We start from the raw sequence: 25107 nt of genomic DNA on the forward strand, positions 1-25107 counted from the left end.
GTAGTGGTCGGGAAACCACCCAACGGTCGGAGAACGAGGAGGAGACGGGGGCGCTTCCCCCTCCCCCTCAGGAGTGGCAGGCCGGCTCCCCTCCCGCAACCCGCCGAAGGGGAGGGGCGGAGCAACAGGGGCGGCGCGTGGGCCGCGCCCGTGACGTAGGGGCGGCGGCGCCAGATTCGAACGTCCCCCGCCGAGACCGTTGCTGGGAAGCGAAGCGCCGGCCGAGGCGTTTCCTGGGCCCCTCCGCGACCGCGGAAGGATCGCGGTGGCGGGGATGAAGCGCTCCTTGTCGCGGAGTGTGCTGAAGGGCCTGGTGAGGCGGCACAAGGCCCACCTGCGGATGGCGGCGAACTTGGACCTGCTGGTGAGGGCGGGGGTGGGGGGCCCGGGGCGAGTGGGACCCCCGCCGCTGCCTGGGGCGGCCTCTGCGGCGCTTCCTTTCCCCGCTTGTAGCGGCGGGCCCCTGGCAGGGGAGGCGGCGGGTCGGCGCGGCTGTCGCTCGGGAGGGACGAGCCGCGGTGTGGAGGGGACTCCCCGGCGAGGTGGGCGGCGGGGGCCCCAGTTCCTCGCGCGCGTGGGGCCGTGAGGAAGTTTGGTCTCTCCCGGTGGTACCAAACCGCCCGTTCCTCTCTCGTTTACAGTGGGTCGCCGTGTTAGTCTGTCTCAGTGGGTCGCCGTGTTAGTCTGTCTGCAGTAGTCGAAAAGGGCTAACAAGAATATTTTCTGGCAGGATGTGAGCTTTCGTGAGCCACAGCTCACTTCTTCAGATACAGCTAGAATGTGAAATTAGAAGGAGATTGAGACTGGGAAGGGCAGCCATGAAGGAGCTAGAAAAGATTTTGAAGTGTAAGGATGTGACTCTGGCCACCAAGACTAGATTAATTCATGCCATTGTATTCCCTATTACTATGTATGGGTGTGAAAGCTGGACAGTGAAGAAAGCTGATGGGAAGAAAATAGATTCCTTTGAAATGTGGTGTTGGAGGAGAGTGTTGCGGATTCCGTGGACTGCCAAAAAAACAAATCAGTGGGTTTTAGATCAAATCAAGCCTGAACTGACCCTAGAAGCTCAAATGACTAAACTGAGGCTGTCATATTTTGGCCACATCATGAGACAAGAGTCACTGGAAAAGACCGTCATGATAGGAAAAGTTGAGGGCAGCAGGAAAAGAGGAAGACCCAACAAGAGATGGATTGACTCAATAAAGGAAGCCACAGCCTTCAGTTTGCAAGATCTGAGCAAGGCTGTCAAAGATAGGACATTTTGGAGGACTTTCATTCATAGGGTCGCCATGAGTCGGAAGCGACTTGACGGCACTTAACACACACAGAATGTGAATCCATCGGTCTTTAAGTAGAGGAACAGTATGTAAATGTGAATAGCAGGCTTGATGGGATTAGGTGTGATATGCAGAAGAGTCTGTGATGTCCAGGGGACATATCTGCATCACACCTAATCCCATCAAGCCTGCTATTCACATTTACATACTGTTCCTCTACTTAAAGACCGATGGATTCACATTCTAGCTGTATCTGAAGAAGTGAGCTGTGGCTCACGAGAGCTCCTACCCTGCCAGAATATATTCTTGTTAGTCTTTAAGGTGCTACTGGACCCTTGCCCTTTTCGACTATCTCGTTTAGACAGTGGAAGCGACGGGGAGGGGGCGGAGTGGTTGCCACTGCAGGTTGAACCTGAAAGGAGCCTTGTGGTGCCTTGTGGTGTAAGCCTTTCAAGACCTCCAGTGTAGCTCAAGGCCGTGGCGATTTATGCCACAGTAAATTGTTTTGACTCCTCAGGTGCCGCAAGACTCCGGTTTAACATGGGCCGATGATGCATGCTCACTTTACCTTTCTTTATTCCCCGTTTCAGCCAGGATGAAAGCAACCTGGGTTGGGGGGAAACTGTATGCTTTGGCTGGAACGATCAGGGAATAAACTGTGTGCAACTTGGGGGCCTGAATACAGGAAAGCAGCCTCCCAAGGTCCAATCAAGTCCCACCCCTTTAATTGCTGGTCTGTGATTGGCTCACCTCGTGAGAGAACATTTCCTTCCCCCCAGACCCAACTGCCACATAAAAAAGCATTTTAATAACAAAAAACAAAAAATGGAGCCATTTGAAAGAAGGGGGGGCGCGAAATCCAAGCCTTATTTTAAAAAAGCCTCTCTCAGAAAGATCTCCCAGGAAGCAGGAAGCAATTGAATCCCTGCCTCTTCGTGATTGGCTGTGAGAGAAGCCAATCTTTGCTGCTTCCCCTGTATGGCTATCAGCAAACAGAACAGAAGAGGGGTTTGGAAAGGGGGCGGGGAAAGCTCAATGGGAGGCAAGTATATGCACGCTCTTTGGATCTGGTTTCAGCTAGGAAAGACCATTTGACTCCAGCAAGAAGAGGAATGGGAAAAGCCAAGTTCTTTTAAGGTGGAAACAGGGTTGAGCCAAAAAGGAATGAGGTAACGTGCATTTTCAAAAACCTGATCCTGGCTAAAACAGGGAATGAAGGAGGCTTAACCTACCTTGGATAAGTGTCCATGGTCACCTCTCTGTATAGTGTAGGCCAGAGGTTCCCAAACTTTTTGAGTCATGGAGCACTTTTCAGGGGAGAGATTAGTCACGGAACACTAATTTTCCCCCAGCACCGATATACTAAACTGAATGACAGTAGTATTTTTCTTTCCAATCTCTTCATGGAGCACTAGGAGAAATGGAACCGCTGGTGTTTAAGATGCCAGAAGATTCCTATCAAGTTCTTATTCCAGCACAAAACTTTTGTGGGCTAGAATGTTTTTTGTCTGTCTGATGAAGACAAAGGTACTGCTCTGAAAGATGTTAGGTGCACACCCTTTTTGCCTTGAGCTATTGTAGAGACTTCGGTAGGAAGTATTCCCATCCATAAGAAGATAGCAACAGGATTGTGAACACTCTGGATAAAAAGTCAACAGCATTGTGGCAACCACTGGCAATTCTGCCTCTTTGCTGTCATAAGAGCATGGCTTCCTAACCCTGAAGGTTATTTATTAGTCTGCCCTGGCCCCTGTCTGGTGGAACAGTTTCTCTAATGAGGCCAGGGCCCTGTGGGACCTTAAAGAATTCTGCAGGGCCTGCAAGACAGAGCTATTCCACAAGGCCTATGAGCTATGGTATTCCATCAGTACTGGCCCTACCCCCCTTTCCCCCATTCCATCTAATTTGTTTACTGACAGTTTGTGTGGGGAATCTGGTTTGTTCGCAGGCCCTGTCGCAGCGTATATGCTACAAAGGAGCGCCATCTTATTTATTGTTGATGCCATTTTCTGATTATGTTTATGAGGCTGGTTTTTAGCTCTTATAGTAATTGTTTTAGTGTGAATTTTATTGTAATTTTATGATGCATTATATAAGTTGTTGTGAGATGCCCTTAGCCCGGCTTTGCCAGGGAGGGCAGCCTATAAGATTGAATAATAAATCAAATAAATAAGCACACTAACCCCCTACAACAGCATATAAGGCTTTGTGTTAACACACTTGTCTTAGATGTTTGTGCTAGATCTAAAGTGACAGTTATCTTTTTTCGAGGCTATCTGGATACCTCTGACATGGAAGCTCTTTCCTTTTCAATTTGGTATGAGCTGTTTGTGGTTGCTCATTGGGGAAGGAGAACTGTCAACATATGTCAAAGTTATGCCTAGTCTGCAGTTTGCTAAACAGATCATACTGATCAGAGTGACAGCTAAGTCATGTGATGATGCTGGTCTGATCCAGTTTGTACAGCCAGGAATGGGGATTTCCAGAATGACTCATCTCAGGTGAACTGTGATTGGTCATGAATGTGTATATAAGTCTGTATAGTGAATGTAAGTTACCTATTGCTGAAATATATATGCTGGCGGAGCATGCTGATGCTCACAGCTGTGAATGCTAACAGCAAAGGACTCTGTGTAGATATTGTAAATAAACTGTACATAGCAGAACTGCGTGGTGTGAAGTTGCTACCAGGTAAACTCCTGAAGTCCAGACAAGCTGTGCGCGACAGGGTTATGGGCCCAGATAGACTGCGCTGAGAGCTGGAGGTTCTATTGGAGTTGGTGAGCTACTGCCGTGAGTTGCTGCTGTGAGCGGTTTGGATGTCTACAGAGGCCAGCGACGCTGAGGACCTTGATGTACAGTCTGAAGACGGTTCAGTTGTTTCTGACCAAGAGTCGGAGGAGGAACCAGGGGAAGATAATCAGCTACTGCCGGTGAGCGAAGATATCATGGCGCAAGCTGTTTCTGCCCTGTTGGTTGATAAACTGATCACAGATAACTATGCTGTGTGGTCTCTGCGAATGGAGCATTATCTTAAGCGTGAGTCATTGTGGACGTATTTGGATTATCCCCCACAAGCTCCCACGCCTGAGGAAAGTTTAAAAGACCAGAAGGCATTAGCCACGTTGATATTAAGTGTTGCTGATGACCAGTTGGTGCATGTGGCGGGACAGGGGTCAGCTAAAGATGCCTGGAATAGCCTCAAGGCTGTATATGTACAAGACACGGCTGGATCTCTTATTTCCCTGATGAGAAGGATTTATAGAAAGACTATGGAGCCAAATGAGAGTGTTAGAGCTCATTTGAACACCTTAGCCACGTATTTTCAACTGCTGGCTCAGGGAAAAGCAGATTTCTGACCAGGACCAGGTGTTTATTGTTTTAAGTTCCCTGACGGAGCGTTTCGACCCACTTATCTCAGCCCTTGAATCTGTTGACGCAGCAAAATTATCTCTGCAATACATCACAGGGAGATTGTTAGAGGAGGAGGCGCGATATACGCAGCGGGAGTTGGCAGGCAGCCAGACCGGGAGCTGTGCCAAGCATGAGATAAGGAAGGATACAAGCCTCAGCTGTGAAGCAAGAAAGCCTATACCTGTGGCTTTACGTGTCAAGAGATGTTACAGATGTGGAAAAGAGGGGCACATTCAAAGATTTTGCCCTGCTGCAAGGAAATACAGAGAAGGAAAAAAGACTCAATTTGTGACCAAACAGCAAGCTACGCTGGTGAGAGTGAGTCCAGACTCCCTGAATGACTCTTGGATAATTGACTCAGGAGCTTCACAAATATTTGTGAGGGAGGAAAGGCTACTAATGAACTCACATCAATCGGCGTTAGGTCATGTAAGTTTGGCAGATGGACGTTCTGCAACTGTTTCCTGTGAAGGAAGTGTAATGTTTGGAAGTTTAAACCATACATTCAATGATGTGCTTTGTATACCCTCTCTTGAGAAAAACTTATTAAGTATAAGTGCACTAGATTCTGCTGGATTCAGTGTAACTTTCAGAAATAAGTGCTGTAATATTCTCAAAGGTGATAAAATTATGGCAGTGGGGAATTTGAAAGATAATGTGTATGTGCTAGAGAACATGGCAGGAAAAGCACAAACAGTGTTAAATAAAAACCCTCACCATAAGTGTATACATTTGCTACATAGAAAACTCGGCCATGTGGGCTGGGGCACCTTGAATAAAACTCTTGCCCTGCTGGGCAAAGAGAAGGTTGAAGGGTGCAAAACATATCTGGATTGTGATGTGTGCAAGCAAAGTAAATCTAAAGCACACCCAGTTGCACCAAAGAGTGACAAAGTAACAAAAACCCCTCTATAGCTTATTCATAGTGATGTGGTAGGCCCTTTCCCAGACAGTATATCTAAAAGAAAATATCTTCTTCTTTTGATAGATGATGCCACAAGGTTCACATGGGTGTATCCCATAGCAAAGAAGTTAGAGGTGTGTGACACTATAAAGATGTGGGCTAACAATGTGCAAAGGCAATTGGGGCATAAAATTTATAAGTTCCAAAGTGATTTTGGGGGCGAGTACATGTCTGGTGAAATGGCTCATTGGTTTAAGACTCAAGGTATTGAACATAGAATTGCTAATGTATCTATGAGTCAAGAAAATGGTGTTGCAGAGAGAAAGGGAGGAGTACTGCAAACAATGATAAAATCAATGCTACTTGATGCTGGATTGCCAAAAATGGTCTGGGCTGAAGCGGCAAAAAATGCTTCTTATATTTCAAATAGAATTTGGACAAGTGCCACAAACAATATTCCATACAAGGCTTTGTATGGGAAAGATCCCAGTTTGGATCATATCAGGATATTTGGCAGTAAAGCATGGGTCAATATACCACTGAAACAACGTAGGAAAGGTGGTGAAAGAGCAAAAAAGTTGACATTCCTGGGGTATCAGACAGGAATGAAATCTTACCGTTTTGTAAATAACCAAAATGCATTAAGTTTCAGTCGTTCAGCTACATTCTGTGAGGATGCTAATTGGCCTAAGATACATGCAAACCAATTACCATCCACAGTATTGTTACCTATGAATGATGATTCTGATAACATGCCAGAAGTAAAACAGGAGGTGCAGTCACCAATACATGCAGACTCTGAGAGTGTGCAAAGTGCAGATCAGAGAGTAGTGCCAAGAGTGTCCTCTAGATCTACAAAAGGTATTCCACCTCAAAGGTATGGTGTAACTGCTAACCATGTGTTTGTGAAAGTTCCAACTGATTACAATGATGTGTTAAGTCTAGCCTCAGAAGAGAAAAATGCTTGGCTGCAAGCCATGGAGGCGGAATATAACTCATTGGTGTCAAATGAAGTATTTTCCTTATCTGAATTGCCAGCAGATAAGAAAACTCTGAGTTGCCGTTGGTTGTACAGGCTCAAAACCTTGCCAAATGGGAATGTTAAATATAAGGCAAGATTAGTTGCGAGGGGATTTACGCAGGTGGTTGAACAGGATTATTATGAATCATTTGCCCCCACGATTCGCATGGAAACAATAAGAGTTGCATTAACCAAGGCTGGAGCAGAAGGAATGCTAGTTGATCATTTTGATTTTGATACTGCATATCTGAACGCACCTATTGAGGAAGAGTTATATCTTGATCAAATACCAGGGTTCAAATGTCAAAATGCCAACACAGTGTTAAAATTGCACAAGGCATTATATGGCTTAAAGCAATCAGGACATGCATGGAATATGTGTATAAAAAATGCTTTAACCAAAAAAGGGTTTAAGCAGAGTGTGTCTGATCCATGTCTGTATCAAGTGGACAAGAACAGGTACTCTCACATTCTTTATTTATTGGGTTTATAGGTCGCCCTTTCCTGGACTATGAATGTGTAGTGATACTATGGTATTTATTCTGACATGGCTACAAGAAGGTCTCTTTATGAGCTGGGAATGGGATAAGGCAGTTCTGTGGGTTGCCTTTTCCCAAAATCAGATTATTGGTTCTTCTAGGTCAGCACTGTGTCAGGCATGATTCAAGTTTTACCTTGGGTCCTTTATGTTGTAGAGAGCTTCCCATCATGATTATTGAGCTGAACAGGAGGTGGCTATGTACCAGTGATGACAAGCTTGGAATTTTAATTTGTTGTTTTGGTGATAAAACATTAAAGTCAGGCTCTCTTTGGAAACTAAAATTTTCCTGTTTGGTATGCCATTTGTCTAGGGACTAAGACAGTTGCAAAGTTATGCTTTGGGGGTATATATGGATTCCTTCTATCTCTATTTGGAACTGTGAAAATTGTCTCTGACTCATACAAGTACAGTGAAAGCTTTGCTATCTGGTGCTTATGGGAATGAGGATTGCTGGTTAGTCAGAAGTGTGAGATACTCAAGCTTATTACTCCTCAATGTGCCCCCAGAGGATTCTGCAACAATCAAACCCCATGCCAATGGGAATGACCCTTCCCCAGCCATGGGGCTATCATTTGTGGGCTGTTTGTCTAGGGGCTTTCTGGCAGAGCTGGCTCCCAGCAACTCAAGGCAGGCTGAAATGGGAAGGGGCATCTGAGGATGATGGCCACTGTCAGTGCCATCTATCAGAAGCCCACCAATGGTCAGATGCCTCAAGCTGGCTAGCTGAAGAGGCAGGAGTGCAGCTTATGGTGGCTGAGGGTGAAGAACTTGTTCTCTTGGTGTAACTAGTTGACTGAGCATTCTGTTTAAGTGCCAAATACCAAGTTTTTACTATATATTATTTCCCCAAACTTTCCCCCCAAAATTTTTGGGATCCACCTTATTAATATAAGAGAAAAATAGGTTTCAATCATGGTCACTTCCTGGGTTTCACTTGATACTCCTCACTTGGAATCTGTTTGGAGAGCTGGAGTGGTGTAGGTGGGAGAGTGTCACACTAGTATCTGAGAGACCCAGGTTCAAAGCTTGCTATGTGATCTTGAGTCAGTCATGCACATTCAGCTTAACCTACCTCGCAGGCTGTTGTGTTGTTCCTGAGTAATCATACCTGCATCACATCAGACATACAGGCAAGCATGCATGCAAAACTGCTTACAAGCAAAACCTGATTGATAATCCGGGAGATGGGGAATGGACCTACATACTTGGCACTGAGTTTGCTGCAGGGGCGGGTAGACCGTAGATTCTTGGTGGACAAATATACTTCCCTAACCAAGGTGACATGTTCATCAAAGGTTTTTGAATAAATGAGAATGTCATCCAGGTAAACCACCACCCCCTTGAACAGCAAGTCGTGTAGGATCTCATTAATGTGTTGCATGAAGACCCCCGGGGCCCCTTTTAATCCAAAAGGCATCACCAGAAACTCAAACATTCCAAAGCAACTGGAGAAGGCTGTTAGGGGGTCATCTCCTTCTTGAATCCTGATTCTGTAATAGGCTTCGACTAAGTCCAATTTGGTAAAAATGCGTCCCTCTTTTAGTTACCCCAAAAGATCCGAGATTAATGGAATAGGGTAGGCATTCGTTTGGGTAACCGCATGTCAGGCCTGCTCTCTGTACAGACTGCCAAACTGAGAATGTTTTGGTTTCACCAGGTGCGGCTCAAGGTCGGCCCTGTTAACCGTCAAATTCCTATTCTAACTCTGACTCCCGTGGGAACGGTCCTCGTTGGGAGGAGGGTTGCCATGGCTGCCAATGCTATCTTGATATGACCAATACTCTTTCATTTTGGCCTTGTATCGTGCCTCTAGTTCTCATTCGTGCCAACTTACCTATAGCTGCTGTTAACCTGTAGACTTTTTCCAATAAATCAACTCTATTTTGGACTCCTCGTCTGTGGATGTTGTTTGTGGGATTGTCACGGGACAAGTGCTGACATTTTGGCACAAATCCCCTCTCTACCTTTTGACTGACTATACTTCCTGGCTGGAGCCCTGGAGGGATCGCTGGGATCTCGGATTGGAGCAAGGGACATGCTCTCCGAGTGAGTTGCCCGTGGCTGGAGCCCTGGAGGGTTCGCCTGGGCCCCGGGTGGGAGCAAGGCAAGTGCTCCCCGGGTAGAGTGTTCCTGGCTGGAGCCCTGGAGGGTTCGTCTGAACACTGGCATCTTCCGTTGGGAACGTCGGACGAGTTCCCTGACGACCCTACTCTGCTGCAAGACGTTCTTGCTGAGGCGCTGCGAACTGACGCGGAGATCAATTGCCTTGTTGTACTTATTCGAGTTCAGAGGCGTCGCCTTGCTGAAACGACCCCTGGACGACCCACGACACAGATCAAAGTGCCCAGCACGACCTCCAGACACTGGACGGTTTGTTGGAGGATGTTCGGCTGTTGCAGGAGGATTTAGCAACGTTGACCCTTTTGTTGGCGGGATTAACATTACGCGAGACGCAACAGGAGTCAGCGGTGGCCCCGATCCGCCCTGTGTGCTCTTCCATGGCGGGAATGCGGGAGGAGGAGGTCCTGATGCCAACCGTTCCTGATCCCAACTTGTGCCGGAAGGAGGCACAGGATGCGGCAGCCCGGACGGCTTTACAGTTTGTGGGACTGACCTCGGCCACGGCCGATATTGCGAAACGATTAGCCCCTGAGTTTGGAACGGACGCGGCTGCTCTGGTAGTCCGGGTTCAACCGTTGTTGGACCAGACTGCTTCTGAGCTTCTTCTGCTTCTGGAACGAGAGGCCCTCCTGATCGTCACGACGGCAATCGCCGTGAAATTCAAGGCCGACCAAGCACTCGCCCATCGGAAGCGAGCTGAAGAGCAGTTGCGGGCCGCTAGTGTGGCTGCGGCTCAAGCGCTGGCCGATCAGAACAAGGCGGAGGAGCAACGTTTGGCTAAAGCGGCCGCCGCTTGAGGCAGCGCGATGATGGTAGCGGACATTCGTCCCAAAGAAGGCACAGGATTGGGATTGTTACCCTTGTTTTCCCCGACCTATGGCCCGCCTCGGGACGTGGCGCGCGCACGCCGCCTCGCTGACCGCTTGGGTGAACCGGATTACTCGGATGAGGAGGACTTGTACCTAGAGGAGTTTCACTGGGCTACTTATCTCCGAGTCAGCCAGGCCCGACGTACTGGGGGGACTGGGGACGAAATGCATCTCTTACGGTGCCAGAACCGAGACTTGACTGATCATATGGCCCGTATGCGGAACCAAATGGATCTCCTGATGCGAGAGAATGACCGTTTACAGCAAGCTCAAACTCCCCCAGCTCAACAGGTGCCAGGGTACCCAAGTCAGCCGGCTCCACGGCCACAGGTTCCGCCGCTGAGGCCGCCAACTCTGCCTCCTCCAGGGCAACCAATCCAGCCACCTCTGGGGCAACCAGCCCAGCCAGTCCCGGGGGCACCAGTTCTACCGCCACTGAGGCAACCAGTTTTGCCACTCCCAGGACAACCACCAGCGCTGCCCCCAGCGCCCCCTCTTATACAGTGGAAGCAACCCTGGTTAAGGGTGACTTACGACGGCTCAGTTGACGCTTTGCCCTGTTTTCTACACCAAGTGGACAGTTATATGAGGGAACAGGGACAGCACTTCCCCACTGAGAACAGCCGAGTATGATTCGTTGCCTCACTATTGACTGGAAAAGCCGCCGACTAGACAGTTCTCCAGTTTGACACTCGGGCCTGATCCATACGCTCGCTCAACCATTTTTTGCGAGCGTTACGACGACGTTTTGAGGACCCCTTCATGGGAGAGAAGGCCAAAGCACCCCTCCTGCAACTTCTACAAGGCTCTACACCAGTGCGGGAGTTTGCGGACGAATTCCAAAGGCTCGCCAGTAAAATAGTAGACTGGACTGAGGCTACCTGAATACATTATTTCCGGGAAGCCTTACACCCTTATTGAACTGGGCTTATATGCAACGAGACCCCCATGTCTAGGAGAGTTTGCCCCTGTTCGGAAGACATGGTAGAGTCAATCTGTCACGTTTTATTTCATTGTCCTCTGTATGAAGCGGAAAGAAAGTGGCTAATTGAAATCCTATTAAGGCGTCTTAATCCCCCCGGAACTTTCTTGCATCAAGCAGAAATTATATCTCTGAGATATCTCTTGGAAGATAAGCATATATGGATATCACGTTTGGTGGCCAAATTTCTGTATATCACGATTGCCAAACGAAAGTCATTTATAAACAGTTTAGGTTTTATGTAGATAGAATACCATTTAGTTTTAATTCCATTTCAGTGCTTAGCATCATATTTGGATTTTATTCGATTAATCATGCTTAAGATAGTATATAATGTATTGAACACTATTTGTGCTGGTTCATTTTGATCTTTTTGGAATTTAATACCTTTTATTCTGTACATGTGACAGATATTTTACTGGTCATGGACTGTTTTAATAAAACTGAACTGATTTCAAGAGATGGTCACGGTGCAGGGAAACGAAGCCTCTACTCGGGGTGACCTTCCGTTTCAGAGCAGGGTTTTTTCGGGGGGTGATATCGGAGCCAGCTGAAGTCTCTACCATGGGGGCTGTCTGAAGGAGAGTGCTCATCTGCGCGGCTGAAAAGTCTTCGGAAGCCTGGTGGTAGCAGCAGTTGAAGCTAGCACTTTTTAGTTGGAGGGTATATCCCTCCCGACGGGACAGGGTGAGCCCCGTCTTTTAAAAACCCTTATTCTTGATCCAGATTAACCCACTGGATGGTGATAGATGGGGATGTGTGGTTAGACCATGTGTGGTCAGACCAAGCCTTCTGTTGGGTGATATACCTGGAAAGTTGGTCAGAGCAAGTTGGTTCCGATTACACGACCCCTACCTCAAAAGGGTCCAAACTATAGGGACCTAACAAAACCAGTCAAAGAAAGAAAAAGGGGAGAAAGCACAGAACTGTGCCTCTGAGCAAAGTCGAATAGCCAAACCTGAATCACATATTTGGCTTCAAGCAGACCCCCAGATTTTGGCGTTTGGTAAACCCAAAGCCCCAAAATTACAGAAATTCTAATTTCGAGTTTATTTTCAGTTCGAGTTTATCGATATGCACATTCCTAGTATAGTGTGGCTCAGTTTTGTAATAATGAATAAATATAGACTTTGTGACTGTCAGTAATAAGAGGCGAAGCTCTTTAGCCAGGTTAAGTTTACAAAAGACACTCTTGCAAGCTAAGAGTCCAGGCATAGCAGAAAACCCCTGCCAAGACAGTCGGTCTTTTCTAGTTTGAACTGTATTAGTGATGTTTGCTTGGAAGAAGAAATAGAAGAGTTGGTTTTTATATGCCAACTTTCTCTACCACTTAAGGGAGACTCAAACTGACTCAAATCACATTCCCTTCCCCTCCCCACAACAGACACCCTGTGATGTACGTGGGACGAAGAGAGCTCTAACAGAGCTGTAACTTGCCCAGTTGGCTTTGAGTGTAGGAGTGGGGAAACAAATCCAGTTCACCAGATTAGCGTCTGCCGCTCAGTTCCTAAGATGTTAGCTATCCTCTCAGTGCTGTTTCCTCTGCAAATATGGTAAGGGTTTCCTTGAACCCTTCATTGAAGTTGTTGGTAAACATGTTGAAGAGTACCAGGTCCAAGACAGAGCCCTGTGGTACCCCAGATCTACTGCCAGATCGATGAAATACTACTGATAAGCATTTTTTTAATATGGTTCTCAAACCAGCTTGAATCCATCTGATTGTGGCTCTAACCAGTTTGCTAACATAAATATCATGGAGGAGATTTTTAAAAAGGCAGTAGTATTAATCCTGCAGGATTTGCTCTTGATAAATGCATGCTAGATTCAGCTAAACACTACATTATTTTCAAGGTGCTTTTCAAGATCAATGGTGTTTTTCAGTCTCACGTTATTCAATGGGGCTTTCGCCCAGGCAAGGGTCCTTAGTTTGCAGTGGTAACCTAGTAACATCTGAGAGCATCTCTTTCATTTACTTAATGATGGAATCTCTTTTTTTCTTTCCTTGCCACTTTTAGCTCTATAGATGATGATGGTGGAGTGTTGTGTATGAAATGGCAGACACATTGTCCAAATAGGAAGTGTAAATATTAAGGAACAAGGCTGAATCAGGAATAATTATACCTCATTATAAATGTGAATGTTGATGTAGAAGTGAGGAAGTTAACACTGGAATTACTAAGAAATTAGAGTCATATTTAGATATTTACAAGTGGGGACCCACAAGGAACTTTCAGGGAGGAGGCATCCCATTCCACCCACCTTTGTTTCCTCCCCTCTGTCCAATCCCTTCTCTCTCTTTCTTTTTCTGTCTGGGGAGGAAGCAATGGTGGGCACAGCAGTGGAAGAAACAGTACTGGTTTCTCCCCCCCCATGTGCAGTGCCACTGCCAGAGAGATTGATGGCAGGCCTGGATGCGGGGGAAGTTCCTCCCTGCACCCACAGCACTGCTGAAGAAGAGGCACTGATCACGGGCCTGGTGGCAACAACCACACTACTCCCTCCCCATTTGAAGGCAGAAGAAAGTGACAGCAGGCCTGGATGCAGTGGCAGTTCCTCCCCCTCCCCACAGCACTGCTGCCAAAGAGGCGGGACTGGCGGTGGTGGCAGCAATACCATCCACAGCTCTTGTTCCTCCTCCACTCCCTCCCGCAACACCCCCTCTGGAGAGGAAGTGATGGTAGAGATGGCTACAGTTCCTCCCTCCCTTCTGCATTACTGCTAATGAGAGTCAGCAGTGGTGAGGCAAGTGGTGTCAGTGGCAGTTTTGTACAGGTACAGACAAATGTTCTCTGTTTTAAAGTTTTTGGGACCCCCCCTTCTGTCAATGTTGCCCCAATCTCCGGATTTAAGTATCCACGGATGGGCCACTGTTGACTTGGAGTATATGATGCTTTTAAGCAATTTGTTGGGAGCTTTCTTTACTTTTGTAACAATGTTATAATCTCTGCTTCTTTAAAGGTACATTTGAACTTCTTATTGTTTCTGCATCGGTTAGCTGAAGAAACCCGGACCAAGGCTATTGCAGACAAGAGCAAAACCATTAAATATGAACATGTTCTGACTTCAGCAAAGGTAAGAACAATTAAAACCTGAAATTCCCCACTATCTTAATACCTAAATATAAAACAATGAATGGTGCACCTATTTCTGTTAAGTGTCAGGGTGTTGTACAATTAATTTTACTACATTTCACTTTACAAATAAAACATTAATTGTGGTGCCAGGTCACTTAATTTTAGAAAAACCAAGCTTTGCTGTTCTTTGTATGACATTGCCATAAATATGTTATTGTGTAGCCACTCATACATTTTGAACAGTCAGATTTTATTATTTAACCAAACAAATTATTACACTAAAATAACATTACAAAACATAATAAAATGTATAACATAAAACTGGCTCACTGCAAAGGACATTAAACAGGTATCATATTACAGGTAAGCTCCTGTTCCACATTTGCATTTTACTTTCGTAGGTTTTGAAACTACTTAAACTTTTATAAGAAACGTAGTTCTACAGACATTCACAAACACACATATATATATACACATGGATTCAGGGTCACCGTACACTCAGAGGGATGGCGCCTAAGTATGTACAGTTCATATATACATAAAGCAGTTGTCAGGGCTTTGGCCTGTTCTTGCTTCCCAGGGATTCTTAGTGTTTATGCTTTCATTTTAGGCCGGCCAAGCACCTGGACTATGTTGAGTCTTCAGTTGTGGGAATCCTTATCTTCGGGTTGCCTGGGTGTACCATGTGAGGTCATCAGAAGGGTCTAGCACAGTCATGAGCCAAAGCCAAACCAGCATGTTTCTTCCCCGCTCTATGCATATTGACACAGGGCTACACTTGCTTATTTGCATGTAATCACAGTATTTATCACGGGGCAAATGCATAAGGGGTGGAGCCAGTACATTCAGTCATGGTGGGAGATGACTCTAGCACACTCAGGTTCAGTTCCTCTCTGCACTCATTGCCCTGTACCCCTAATGTCATGTTTCAGTTTGGAGCCTGTATGTGAGAGATCAGGGAAACAATTCTGTAGCCTCCTGTTCTCACCTGGATGAGGGCTTCAGCCCTCTTGCACAGTCACATTGTCCTTTGGTCATAGTAGCTTATAGATATGATGCAAAGAGTTAGTATATCCTGTGGCTAGGATATGTTCAGTGAGACTCTAAATCAGGGGTGTTGAACTCATTTGTTAGGAGGGCAGGATACGACATAAATGTCACTTGGTCGGGCCGGGCCATGTGTACCAAATGAATAAATACTCGACCTTGACTCCAGCTGCGCTCTCAGCCTAGAGCTCACATTCTGCCCCCCCCAGAGCTCCCACCTCCCCACCTCAGCCGATGGGGCGAGTTTATCTGGATACGCAGCATGGAATTGACGCAGGAGGCGAGGGGTGGAGATGTGACGATGTTTAACCCATTCATCATGGGCGGGACTAAAATGTTTCCAACGGACTAGGTATTCCAAGCCCCCCCCCTATGAATGCGGGAATCAAGGATCTTGGAAACCACACAGTACTCCTCCCCCCCCCATTTCGGGAACCTCTGGAGGCTCTTCTGGATGCCACTGAGACGCGGACACATACTGTTTTAATAAACGGACATGAAAAACTGGATGGATCCTTTTCAACTTCTTGGGGAGTTGCAGCTCCACTGTGACTTCATTAATAACTTGGGTGATAGGAAAAGGACCAATGTATTTTTCACTCAGTTTTTTGGAGGGTCGCAGAGAACGTAGATTTTTGGTGGAGAGATATACCTGATCACCCACCCTGAGCGTCCAGCCAGGGGACCGATGCTTGTCTGCCTGAGCTTTATATTTTCTTTGGGCCCGTTTTAAGTTTTCAGTTAACCAAGGCCAAGTAGACTGGATGGTTTGAATCCAGTCTGACATCTCCGCACCCCCACCCCTCCCCAGACACATCCACCTGCCTGACGGGGCCAAACTCCTTGCCATACACAATGCGGAAGGGGCTGAAGCCTATGGATTGATTATTATATGCATACTCTGCAAAAGGCAATAGATCAACCCAGTCATCTTGATGATAATTTACATAACATCGGAGATAACATTCTAATACAGCATTTACTCTTTCTGTCTGTCCATCTGTTTGGGGGTAGAAGGCACTTAACATTGTTCAACTCCTACCAGTTTGAGGAAAGCTTTCCAGAACTTGGCTACAAATATAGAGCCACGGTCTGAAATTATCTTGCGCGGGAAGGAATGATATTTGAATATGTGTGTCACAAATAAGTGAGCCAGTCTTTGAGCGGAGGGCATGCCTGCACAAGGGATTAAATGCACCTGTTTGGAAAAAAGGTCCGTAACCACCCACAGGACAGTTTCCCCCCGACTTAGTGGTAAATCAGTCATGAAATCCATGGCAATTCCCTCCCATGGCCCTTGAGGCACTTCTAACAGCTTTAGTAGCCCAGTGGGCTTGTTTGTCAGACGTTTTGCAGTGGCGCATATTGGACAGCTGCGGATGAAGGAGTCCAGATCAGAACGCATACCCGCCCACCAGAATTGACGACGGAGCAAATGTAGTGTCTTTACAACCCAAAGTGTCCAGAGGTTTTTGCTCCATGAGCTAGTTCTAACATTTCTGCTCGCAAAGTTTTAGGCACGTACAATTTAGAGTCTTTGACCCATATTTCTCCCCGCTGCTCAAGACCTGAAGGTAGTACATTGTTATTCCTCTCGGTTAGGCACTCACGTATCAAAGTGTCATGGAAAGACTGGGGCAGTCCTGCTGGAATGATAGGGTCGCGCCCACTTGGGGTTGGGTTGAAGAGCCACTGCTAGCGTCCTCGGGCGGCGGCAGAGGACTAGGAGAGACAACTCCCTTAGTGGGTTGCGGGGAGTCGCTCCCTGCCTGGGCTTGCCGTGCCTGGGCGCGCGTGAGGACTGCTAAGGTGGGAAGGATACCTCTTTGCTCTGGAGTAAACAGGGACTCGGTGGGTCATTCCACCTTAACAGGATATTGAGGAAGTCTAGAAAGAGCATCAGCTAAGAGGTTTCTTTTGCCCGGAATGTGTTTGATTACAAAACGAAAGCGAGAAAAGAAGTCCGCCCATCTGATTTGTTTTGCGGTGAGTTTGTGAGTCTCATTTAAAGCCTCCAGATTTTTGTGATCTGTCCAAACTTGGAAGGGGGTCTCAGCAGCACCTTCTAGGAAGTGTCTCCAGATCGTTAAGGCGTGTTTCACTGATGCTGCCTCCTTTTCCCAAATGGGCCAGTTGAGCTGAGACTGGGAAAATTTCTTTGAGAAATAGGCACATGGGTATAACTGGCGATCTACCCCCTCTTGCATGAGGGCCCCTCCCATGGCTACTTCAGAAGCATCTACCTGAACGATGAAAGGGCGGTCACAATCTGGATGCTTAAGTATCGGTTCAGTGGTGAACAAACATTTTAAAGTCTCAAAGGCTACCTGACAGTCCAGGGTCCATTCTATTTTAGCGGAGGGCTGAGTAGCGGCAACTCCTTTACCCTTGGTTTTGAGTAAATTAGTGATCGGAAGCGCAACTTGTGTGAAGTCTCTGATTAAATGGCGGTAGAAATTAGCGAACCCGAGAAATCTCTGTACTTGCTTGCGAGTAGTTGGCGGCTCCCAGTCAACTACTGCTTGTACTTTGTCCGGGTCCATGGCTATTCCTTGGTGTGAAATTCTATAGCCTAGAAAGGTTAGCTCTCTTTTATGGAATTCACACTTGGAAACCTTAGCATAGAGGTGGTTCTCTCTGAGCCGTTGCAGAATTTCTTTGAGCAGGGTGATGTGCTCATCCAAATTCTTGGAGTAGACGAGTATGTCGTCTAAATAAACTACCACCCCTCTAAACATCAAATCATAGAGGATCTCATTAATCATTTGCATGAAGACCCCCGGGGGCCCTTTTAATCCAAAAGGCATTACAAGGTACTTGAACATCCCAAAGCAACTGGAAAAAGCAGTCAATGGTTCATCTCCCTCTCCAGTTCGTATGCGATAATACGCTTCAACCAAGTCCAATTTGGTGAAAATGCGTCCTTCCTTTAGTTGGCTTAGGAGATGTGGAATGAGGGGAATGGGGTAGGCATTAGTCTGGGTGCAGCGTTAAGTTTGGAAAGTCTATACACAGTGTTAAGTCACTGTGGCGAGTCACCTGTCACCTGTCTTTGTACGCATGAAGAAGGCAGGAGCGCAGTGGGGGGCTGTGGAGGGGCGGATGAAGCCCTGTGCCAGATTCTTGTCAATAAAGTCTTTCAATACTGCCTTTTCTTTGGGATTCATAGGATAAATCTTACTCTTAGTTAAACGTTCCCCCCCTTCCACCTCAATAGCACAGTCCGTGGCGCGGTGGGGGGGCAGTACATCACACTCTTTGACATCGAAAACATCTGCAAATCCTCGATATTCGAGAGGCAATTGCGGATCAGCATCTCCTGCCGTCAAGGCAGAGTCTAGGACGGCTATCTCTTTTTGGTGCTGTTCACATTGCGGTTGGATGAACTCAGGTGTTTGGGCTGCCCAGTCGATTATGGGGCTGTGCCCCCGAAGCCAATTTACTCCCAGGACTACTGGAAAGCGGATGCCAGGCACTATAGTAAAGCGGATCTGTTCCCAATGGTCCCCCACTCCCATGGCGACTATGCCCATTCGCCTGTCAACCGGGCCACCTTTAAAGTCACTCCCGTCCATCTGGGCAAATCGGAGGGGCTGCGGTAAAACGCTTCCTTTTACGTTTAAGGTTTTAAAAGTGTCCTCACTGATTAGGGTACAAGCACATCCAGAATCTACTAGAGCCTTAACCGCTACTTGGGGACCCCCCTTATAATGTTGCAATATTACATCAAGAAACATAGCGTCTTCCACTTCTCTCACCATTAGCGGAGCTGTGGGGGGTGCAGTCACCTTGGTCCGCAGTGGTGCTCTGTTCACTGCAGACCTTGCTCATTTTTTTGTCTACTCCTGGACGGGAACGAGGTTCAGGGCTGCTAAGGATCCCCAGGTCCCATCTTCTTCTTCCTCCGATGTATCCGCGTTGGCGGGACTAGAGGTGATTGTAATCCGAGGCCCAGATGGTCCTTCATTTGTAATCTGACCCCCCAACGGGGTAGGAAGGGGCGCTGGCAACCCTTTACGAGCAACCTCGTCGTTCATGTGGAGGGTGACGGGTGGTTTGCACCCGCTTGGCGTAGTGCTTTTGCGACAGCTCTCCCCACCGCTCCGGGGATGTCCTTCTGCTTGCAGGTCTGGGTTGGGACGAGCGGAATGTGTAGAGCAAGTGGCAGCGAAATGGCCCATCTTACCACAAATGAGACATGCTCCCTTTTGGAAACGTTTGACTCGGTCTGAAACAGGAGCGATTGGTCTCCGTGGAGGTGGGGCGGCACAGTCTTGCCGTGGACCTGTTTCCCTTGCTCTGCGCCTGGAGAGAGCGAGGGATTGCCGTCGGCTTTCCACCTCCGCAAGCAGGACCCATTCCTCGAGGTTAGGCGGATCTCGTTGCATGTAAGCCCAGTATAGAACTTCAGGGTGCAATCCTTCATGAAAGTATTGCACTCGAGTAGCTTCACTCCAATCCGTAATTCTGCTGGCCAGACGTTGAAATTCCCCGACATATTCTCGGACAGACTTAGTGCCTTGGTGCAATTGAAGGATGGCTGCCTTAGCCTTGTCACCATTGCCTCTGCTCTCTCATGAAGCTGTCTACCTGATGCAAAAAATAGGATAGGGCTTCCGCAGAGCCGTTAAAAGTTACTCGTAAGTCTTTTAAGGATGCATGCGGACGGGGCGGCGGCGGGTACTGCCAATGCGGAGGGAATCCCCCCGTCCACCCCGGCGGGACTTGCGGCGGTAGTTGGGGCGGCGTTTGTGGCGCAACTTGAGAACCACCGGGCTGCGTCGGCAGTGGCGGCAATCACCGGGGATTGTTGCCCCCGTTTCCATTCGTGGCAGAGAGCATCTATTCGCTCTTGCATTTGGGCCATCTGTTGCTGTAATTCTCGGTTCTGGAAGCGCAAACGAGAAACTTCATCTGCCGGTCTGCCGCCGTGCCGGCTCTGGGAAACGCCAAACTGGACATTCCAATCTTCAGCTGCTTCCCCACCGTACCCCCCTTGAGAGACATTGAAAAAAGCATTCCAGTCTTTAGCATCCTCTCTGTCCGAATCCCCTTCCCCCGGGTATTCAGATATCCTGGGTCAGGGCATAGTGTACGGTAGCTCGTTAACGACGAGCTAGGTGTCTTGGGAGAGCCATAAAAGACCGATCGGAAGAGAGCGAAAGCGAGATGTCTTGCTCTCCCGAACCTGGTCCCGATCCTAGGTGCCCAGTATCCTTGGATCATGCTCTGAGGGCTGTGGTTGTGGCAGTTTCGGATGCCCGGGCCGCGACCAACTCGGCCATCCGGGTCTCAGCTTTGGCCACAGCCGCTCTCAATTCCGCCGCCTGCACCTACAGGGGAGTTAGAAACAGTCTCACCTCTTCCAGGTTGGTAAGCAGCGGCATTATTTGCCACTCCACATCTGTCGCAGCGGACCCAAAATCTGACAATAACAGTTCTTTGATTTGGGCTTCCGAAGCCGATGGTGGTAGTTCCATGATGCGTAACACAATTTTAGAGGCGGCGTTTCTTGCCTCAAACTGAAAACGGTTGCCTCCAGAGCCCTCAGCCATAGCGGCCCGTAAAAAAGGACTGTCCAATAAATCCTCAAGAGCCGCGGTGCACGCGACCCACTGTGTTAGTAAGGAAGTCCCTTCTTGGATGAGCAGGGTCTGCTCCTCCGGTGCACCCCCAACGATACCGGTACTCAAGTGACGGAATTGGTTTAAAAGGTAGGACCTGGTGGCCTTCCTCCTTTCTTCACGCCGGTGCCGGTTGATCTCCCTCTGGGCACTCCGGATTCGATCCTTAGTCTCATCCTGCAGGAGCTGCCGGAGGATTTCTCGAGTGGTGGAGGCCTTCGGTTGACCCCCCCGGTAACCCTCTCCCGACGAGGAATCAGTAGACCCAGGTGCAGTTGCCATGCACTTTAGGGATGAGGCAAGAACCACATTCCTTGAATAAAATAAAATAAAAGAGAAAGTGGAAAGGACTTGAGTCCTATTGTAAGGTCTGAGTCCACCTGTCAAATCCCAAACCAGAGATCATCAAGACAGAGTCGTCTAAGAAGCAGTTTATTTGGGAAGCATAAGGTGTGTAGCAGCAACTTACAAGAAAAGGTATGAGGACTCAAGTGGGGGAAAGCGGGCAGGTTGAAGCATATACATCAGAAAGGCACCGTTGGATACCAGGCTGTGCCTGGTTCCCATGATAGATTACAGTTATCGCGCCGGGGCGCAGGCCGTCATAACAAACCTCTGAGCTACTCGACCTTGACTCCAGCTGTGCTCTCAGCCTGGAGCTCACAGAAAGTCTCCTCAGTTTCAAAAACGGCTTGGCAATTGGAGGGGGGGGGACGGACAGAATTCATCTATTTAAGAAATATAAGCCCAAAGGGTGCATGAATATGCAGAATTAGTTGCATGGTTCTTTAGGTCCTAGTCCTATAAAAAGTTTTATGCCCACTTCGTTTAATAATAAAGGGACAGGTTATCTAGAGAGAAGGAAAGACAAAAAGGTTTTTGATGTGCATATTTAAGTTATTAGTCTTAAATTCAAAATTGCTGCTTCATTAGTACAAGTTGCGTATCCCTTATATAAAAATCCAAAATCCAAAACTTTGAGTTCCCACAAAGGGTATTAAAATGGCTCGTGTGCAGGCTGGTCGCGCCAACGACAGGTTCCTCACAATGCCCCACATGCACAAAAGTATTAAAATATTATAGAAAATGTGCATAAGGTTATATAAAATATAAATGAATTTTTTGTTTAAACGTGGTTGCCATCCCCAAGATATCTCATTATGTACATGCAAATATTCCAAAATATGGAAAGAACTGAAATATGGAACACTTCTGGTCCCAAGCATTTTGGATAAGGGATACTCATCCTGTAACATTGACTATATTGTGTGTAGAAAAACAGTTCATTTCATATATTTTAAAGTGGCTGTTAGCTTTAAGTAGCTTCTGTTAAATATTGATCTACTTTTGTGTGGAACACCAGGTTCTGTTTGCCTCCTACCTGGATGCATGGCCTGCCTCTTGAGGTTAGGAAGGCTCCCACATTTTTATTGTGGGATGCTTAAGATGGTACTGTTCAACAGGATATCTTTATAAAGGGGAATAGGGTTGCAGTATTAATGTTCGTGAAGGCAGCTTCTTTTCTTAGTGCTTTGTTTATTGTATGTATTATCCTGTTTTTATAGCATTGTTTTCTAATATTTGTAATGTAGTTCCACTGTTATATAGTTTTATTGTTTTTTAAAATTATATTCTGCCTTGAGTCTCAGCAAGAAAAGCTGATTGGAAATGAAGTAAATAAACAAATTATGTGCCTGAAGGTATGCTTTCTTGTTTTGCAGATAATTTTAAAGAAGAGTCGAGGCTAAAGTCAAACTGTACTACTCCTTCTTTCCTTGGTTGATATGTTTGTAGCAACTAAACACATCAAATAATGTGTTTGCATCAATAATCTATACGGAGCATAAGAGTTTTGAACCTCTACACATGAGAAATGTCTGACGTAGCTTCCACGGTCACTCGCTAGATATTTTTCCAGGAATGAAACTCATCATTTTTAGTAGGAACTGACTACATTTTTTTTGTCATCTCAAATTATGTGTTACAAGTGATAAAAATAGGGATTTTAGTCAGAAAATTGTGCCACTCATAAAAGCTTAGTAATTTTCGTTGTGTGAGGGCTACTATAAACATTTAAGCGGAAGTTATTATGCATCTTACAAAATCTATCTTTAAAAGTATATATTTATCTGCCAGAGACTATTTATCAGTGGGGAATGCTGTAAATTTTCATGTTTCAGTTGTTTATAAACTTTTGATATGTTAAATAACATCTCAGAGTAATAAAATAGTGCTGTTAGTGACTGCTTAATTTAGGGAACGAGAAAAATTATATGTGCTGTAAACGGAATATTTGAAGTTTCAAAAACCTTGTAAAACTATGTAGTAATAAAGCTGTTCCTGACTCCCTTTTTTTTACTTACTAATTTCTCTGTTTGTTCTATATTAAAAGAAAAAGGTGGTGTTTATCTTTGATGGGGAAATGAACTGCAAAGACCAGTTGCAGCAGTGGTTCTTAGGAAAGAGCAGACACTGGTACATTCCATCTCCTCCTTCACCAAAACAATTCCTGGCACTGCATATGGCTAAAGGAATGGAAAACCCTGCAGGATTTTTCTCCTGTTCCTTTTTTGGAAGAAGTGGCAAGGCTGTCATCCTTTTTCTTCTGTTAAGCAGGAAAGATAGAGAGCATAGAGCTGAAAGCCTTGGGCCCCATGCCCAAGGCTTTCCTGTACACAGCACACACTACTCAAGAGCACCAACTGCAGACTTCTACCTTCTGTCTGATTGTTCTTACTTGGAATTCTGTTCTAAGCAGGGTAAATAATAATGTTTTTTAAAAAAATAAAATCAGATTTGATTTAAATCGGATTTTTTAAATTTAAATCGGATTTTTAAAAATAAAATGCTTTTGAAGGAAAAATCTATCTAAAATAGTTTTCTATTTAACATACATTATAGTCCAAAGGCTATTAATCAGGAAATAAGGATTAGTTTTTAATTCTGTAGCGTGAGGCTTTATATTTATGCAATGTTTAATTTTTTGGGTAAATGAATTCCATTAATCCATTCACAATGTTATGCTCTTCCACAGGTTTCTGTAAGATTGTTTTGGGCAGTTTTTCTAACGAGAAGATTATATCACAAATGCTTGTTTTTGCAGTTCTCAAAAGAGAATTTGTGTCTGCAGAGATAACATGCCTCTTCACAGCAAAAATGTTATAAAATAAACATACAGAGTTGAGGAAAAAACCTTAATTTCATTGTTCCTTTGCAAATCTGTATACACCGAATCAACCTCTTACCTCTTAAGTGCTAAGTTCCAAGAGGTTCAATGAAAAGATTGTTTGGAGTGGAACAGATCTGCACAAGTAGCTAAGTGTGAAGAGGGAGGGGCAATTAGTAAAATGAAAGTACAAACTTGTGAGCAGAATACTCCACAAGTCTTGGGATCTTTGTGTAATAATTGTGCAAGTCAATTGCGTGCCTGTGCAACTCAGAGGTAAGTGCTGAAGGCACTTCAGGGTTGTCAGCCTCTTTCCAACCCCAGTGGGTTCTAACAACTGCACTAACACTTAACTGTACAGAATAGGAACTTTAATGTAGAAGCAAATCCGAAGGGGTGGTGGTGGTGGTAATAGTAACTGGGATCTGTAAGTCCTTGGCGAGGCCTTGAAGTGCTTGCCAGTCAACTAATAAGAGTTCACTGGTTCCAGGCCCTTCTTCCCAGGGCTCGCCTGACACTGTCCAAACAACAAAGTCTCTACCTGGATTCTTGTAGGTTATCCGGGCTGTGTAACCGTGGTCTTGGAATTTTCTTTCCTGACGTTTCGCCAGCAACTGTGGCAGGCATCTTCAGAGTAGTAACACTGAAGGACAGTGTCTTCAGTGTTACTACTCTGAAGATGCCTGCCACAGTTGCTGGCGAAACGTCAGGAAAGAAAATTCCAAGACCACGGTTACACAGCCCGGATAACCTACAAGAACCAATGAACTCTGACCGTGAAAGCCTTCGACAATATCTCTACCTGGAACTTCAGTCCTGCAGTAGGAATCCCTGAAGGTCTCTGCTCCAGTCCTTGGTTCCTCTTTTTCAACTTTCTACCAGCCTGTTTCTCTTCCTCGGCCTGTTCTTCCTGCCAGCTTGCTCCAGCCTAGGCCCATCAACTGTATCTCTCTTCTTCCTCTCTGAAAAAAGGAAGGCCAGCTTCTCCAGAGCCAGGGCTGCTGGGAGATACAGCCCCTTTGAAATTCCATTACATTTGTGTATATAGCCTAAGGTTTATCACA

The 25107-nt window shown here is 46.3% G+C and overlaps 1 protein-coding gene across 1 annotated transcript; it reads left to right on the forward strand.

The window, feature by feature from the left end:
- Nucleotides 1-274: 274 nt before the first annotated feature.
- On the forward strand, nt 275-22678 carry CENPW (centromere protein W). The gene is made up of 3 exons (XM_056856746.1): nt 275-364; nt 14091-14204; nt 22599-22678. The coding sequence occupies exons 1-3, from the start codon at nt 275-277 to the stop codon at nt 22623-22625; spliced, it is 231 nt and encodes a 76-aa protein (XP_056712724.1). The 3' UTR covers nt 22626-22678.
- The last annotated feature ends 2429 nt before the right edge of the window (nt 22679-25107 follow it).

This window comes from Euleptes europaea, chromosome 10 (assembly GCF_029931775.1).
Source record: "Euleptes europaea isolate rEulEur1 chromosome 10, rEulEur1.hap1, whole genome shotgun sequence".
In the NCBI taxonomy this organism is placed as follows: Eukaryota; Metazoa; Chordata; class Lepidosauria; order Squamata; family Sphaerodactylidae; genus Euleptes; species Euleptes europaea.

Bases quoted from the DNA above. Each gene is read 5' to 3' on its own strand.
- CENPW (XM_056856746.1), top strand. From the start codon at position 275: ATGAAGCGCTCCTTGTCGCGGAGTGTGCTGAAGGGCCTGGTGAGGCGG. The intron at 365-14,090 runs GTGAGGGCGGGG...GCTTCTTTAAAG, and splicing joins CGGCGAACTTGGACCTGCTG to GTACATTTGAACTTCTTATT. The intron at 14,205-22,598 runs GTAAGAACAATT...CTTGTTTTGCAG, and splicing joins ATGTTCTGACTTCAGCAAAG to ATAATTTTAAAGAAGAGTCG.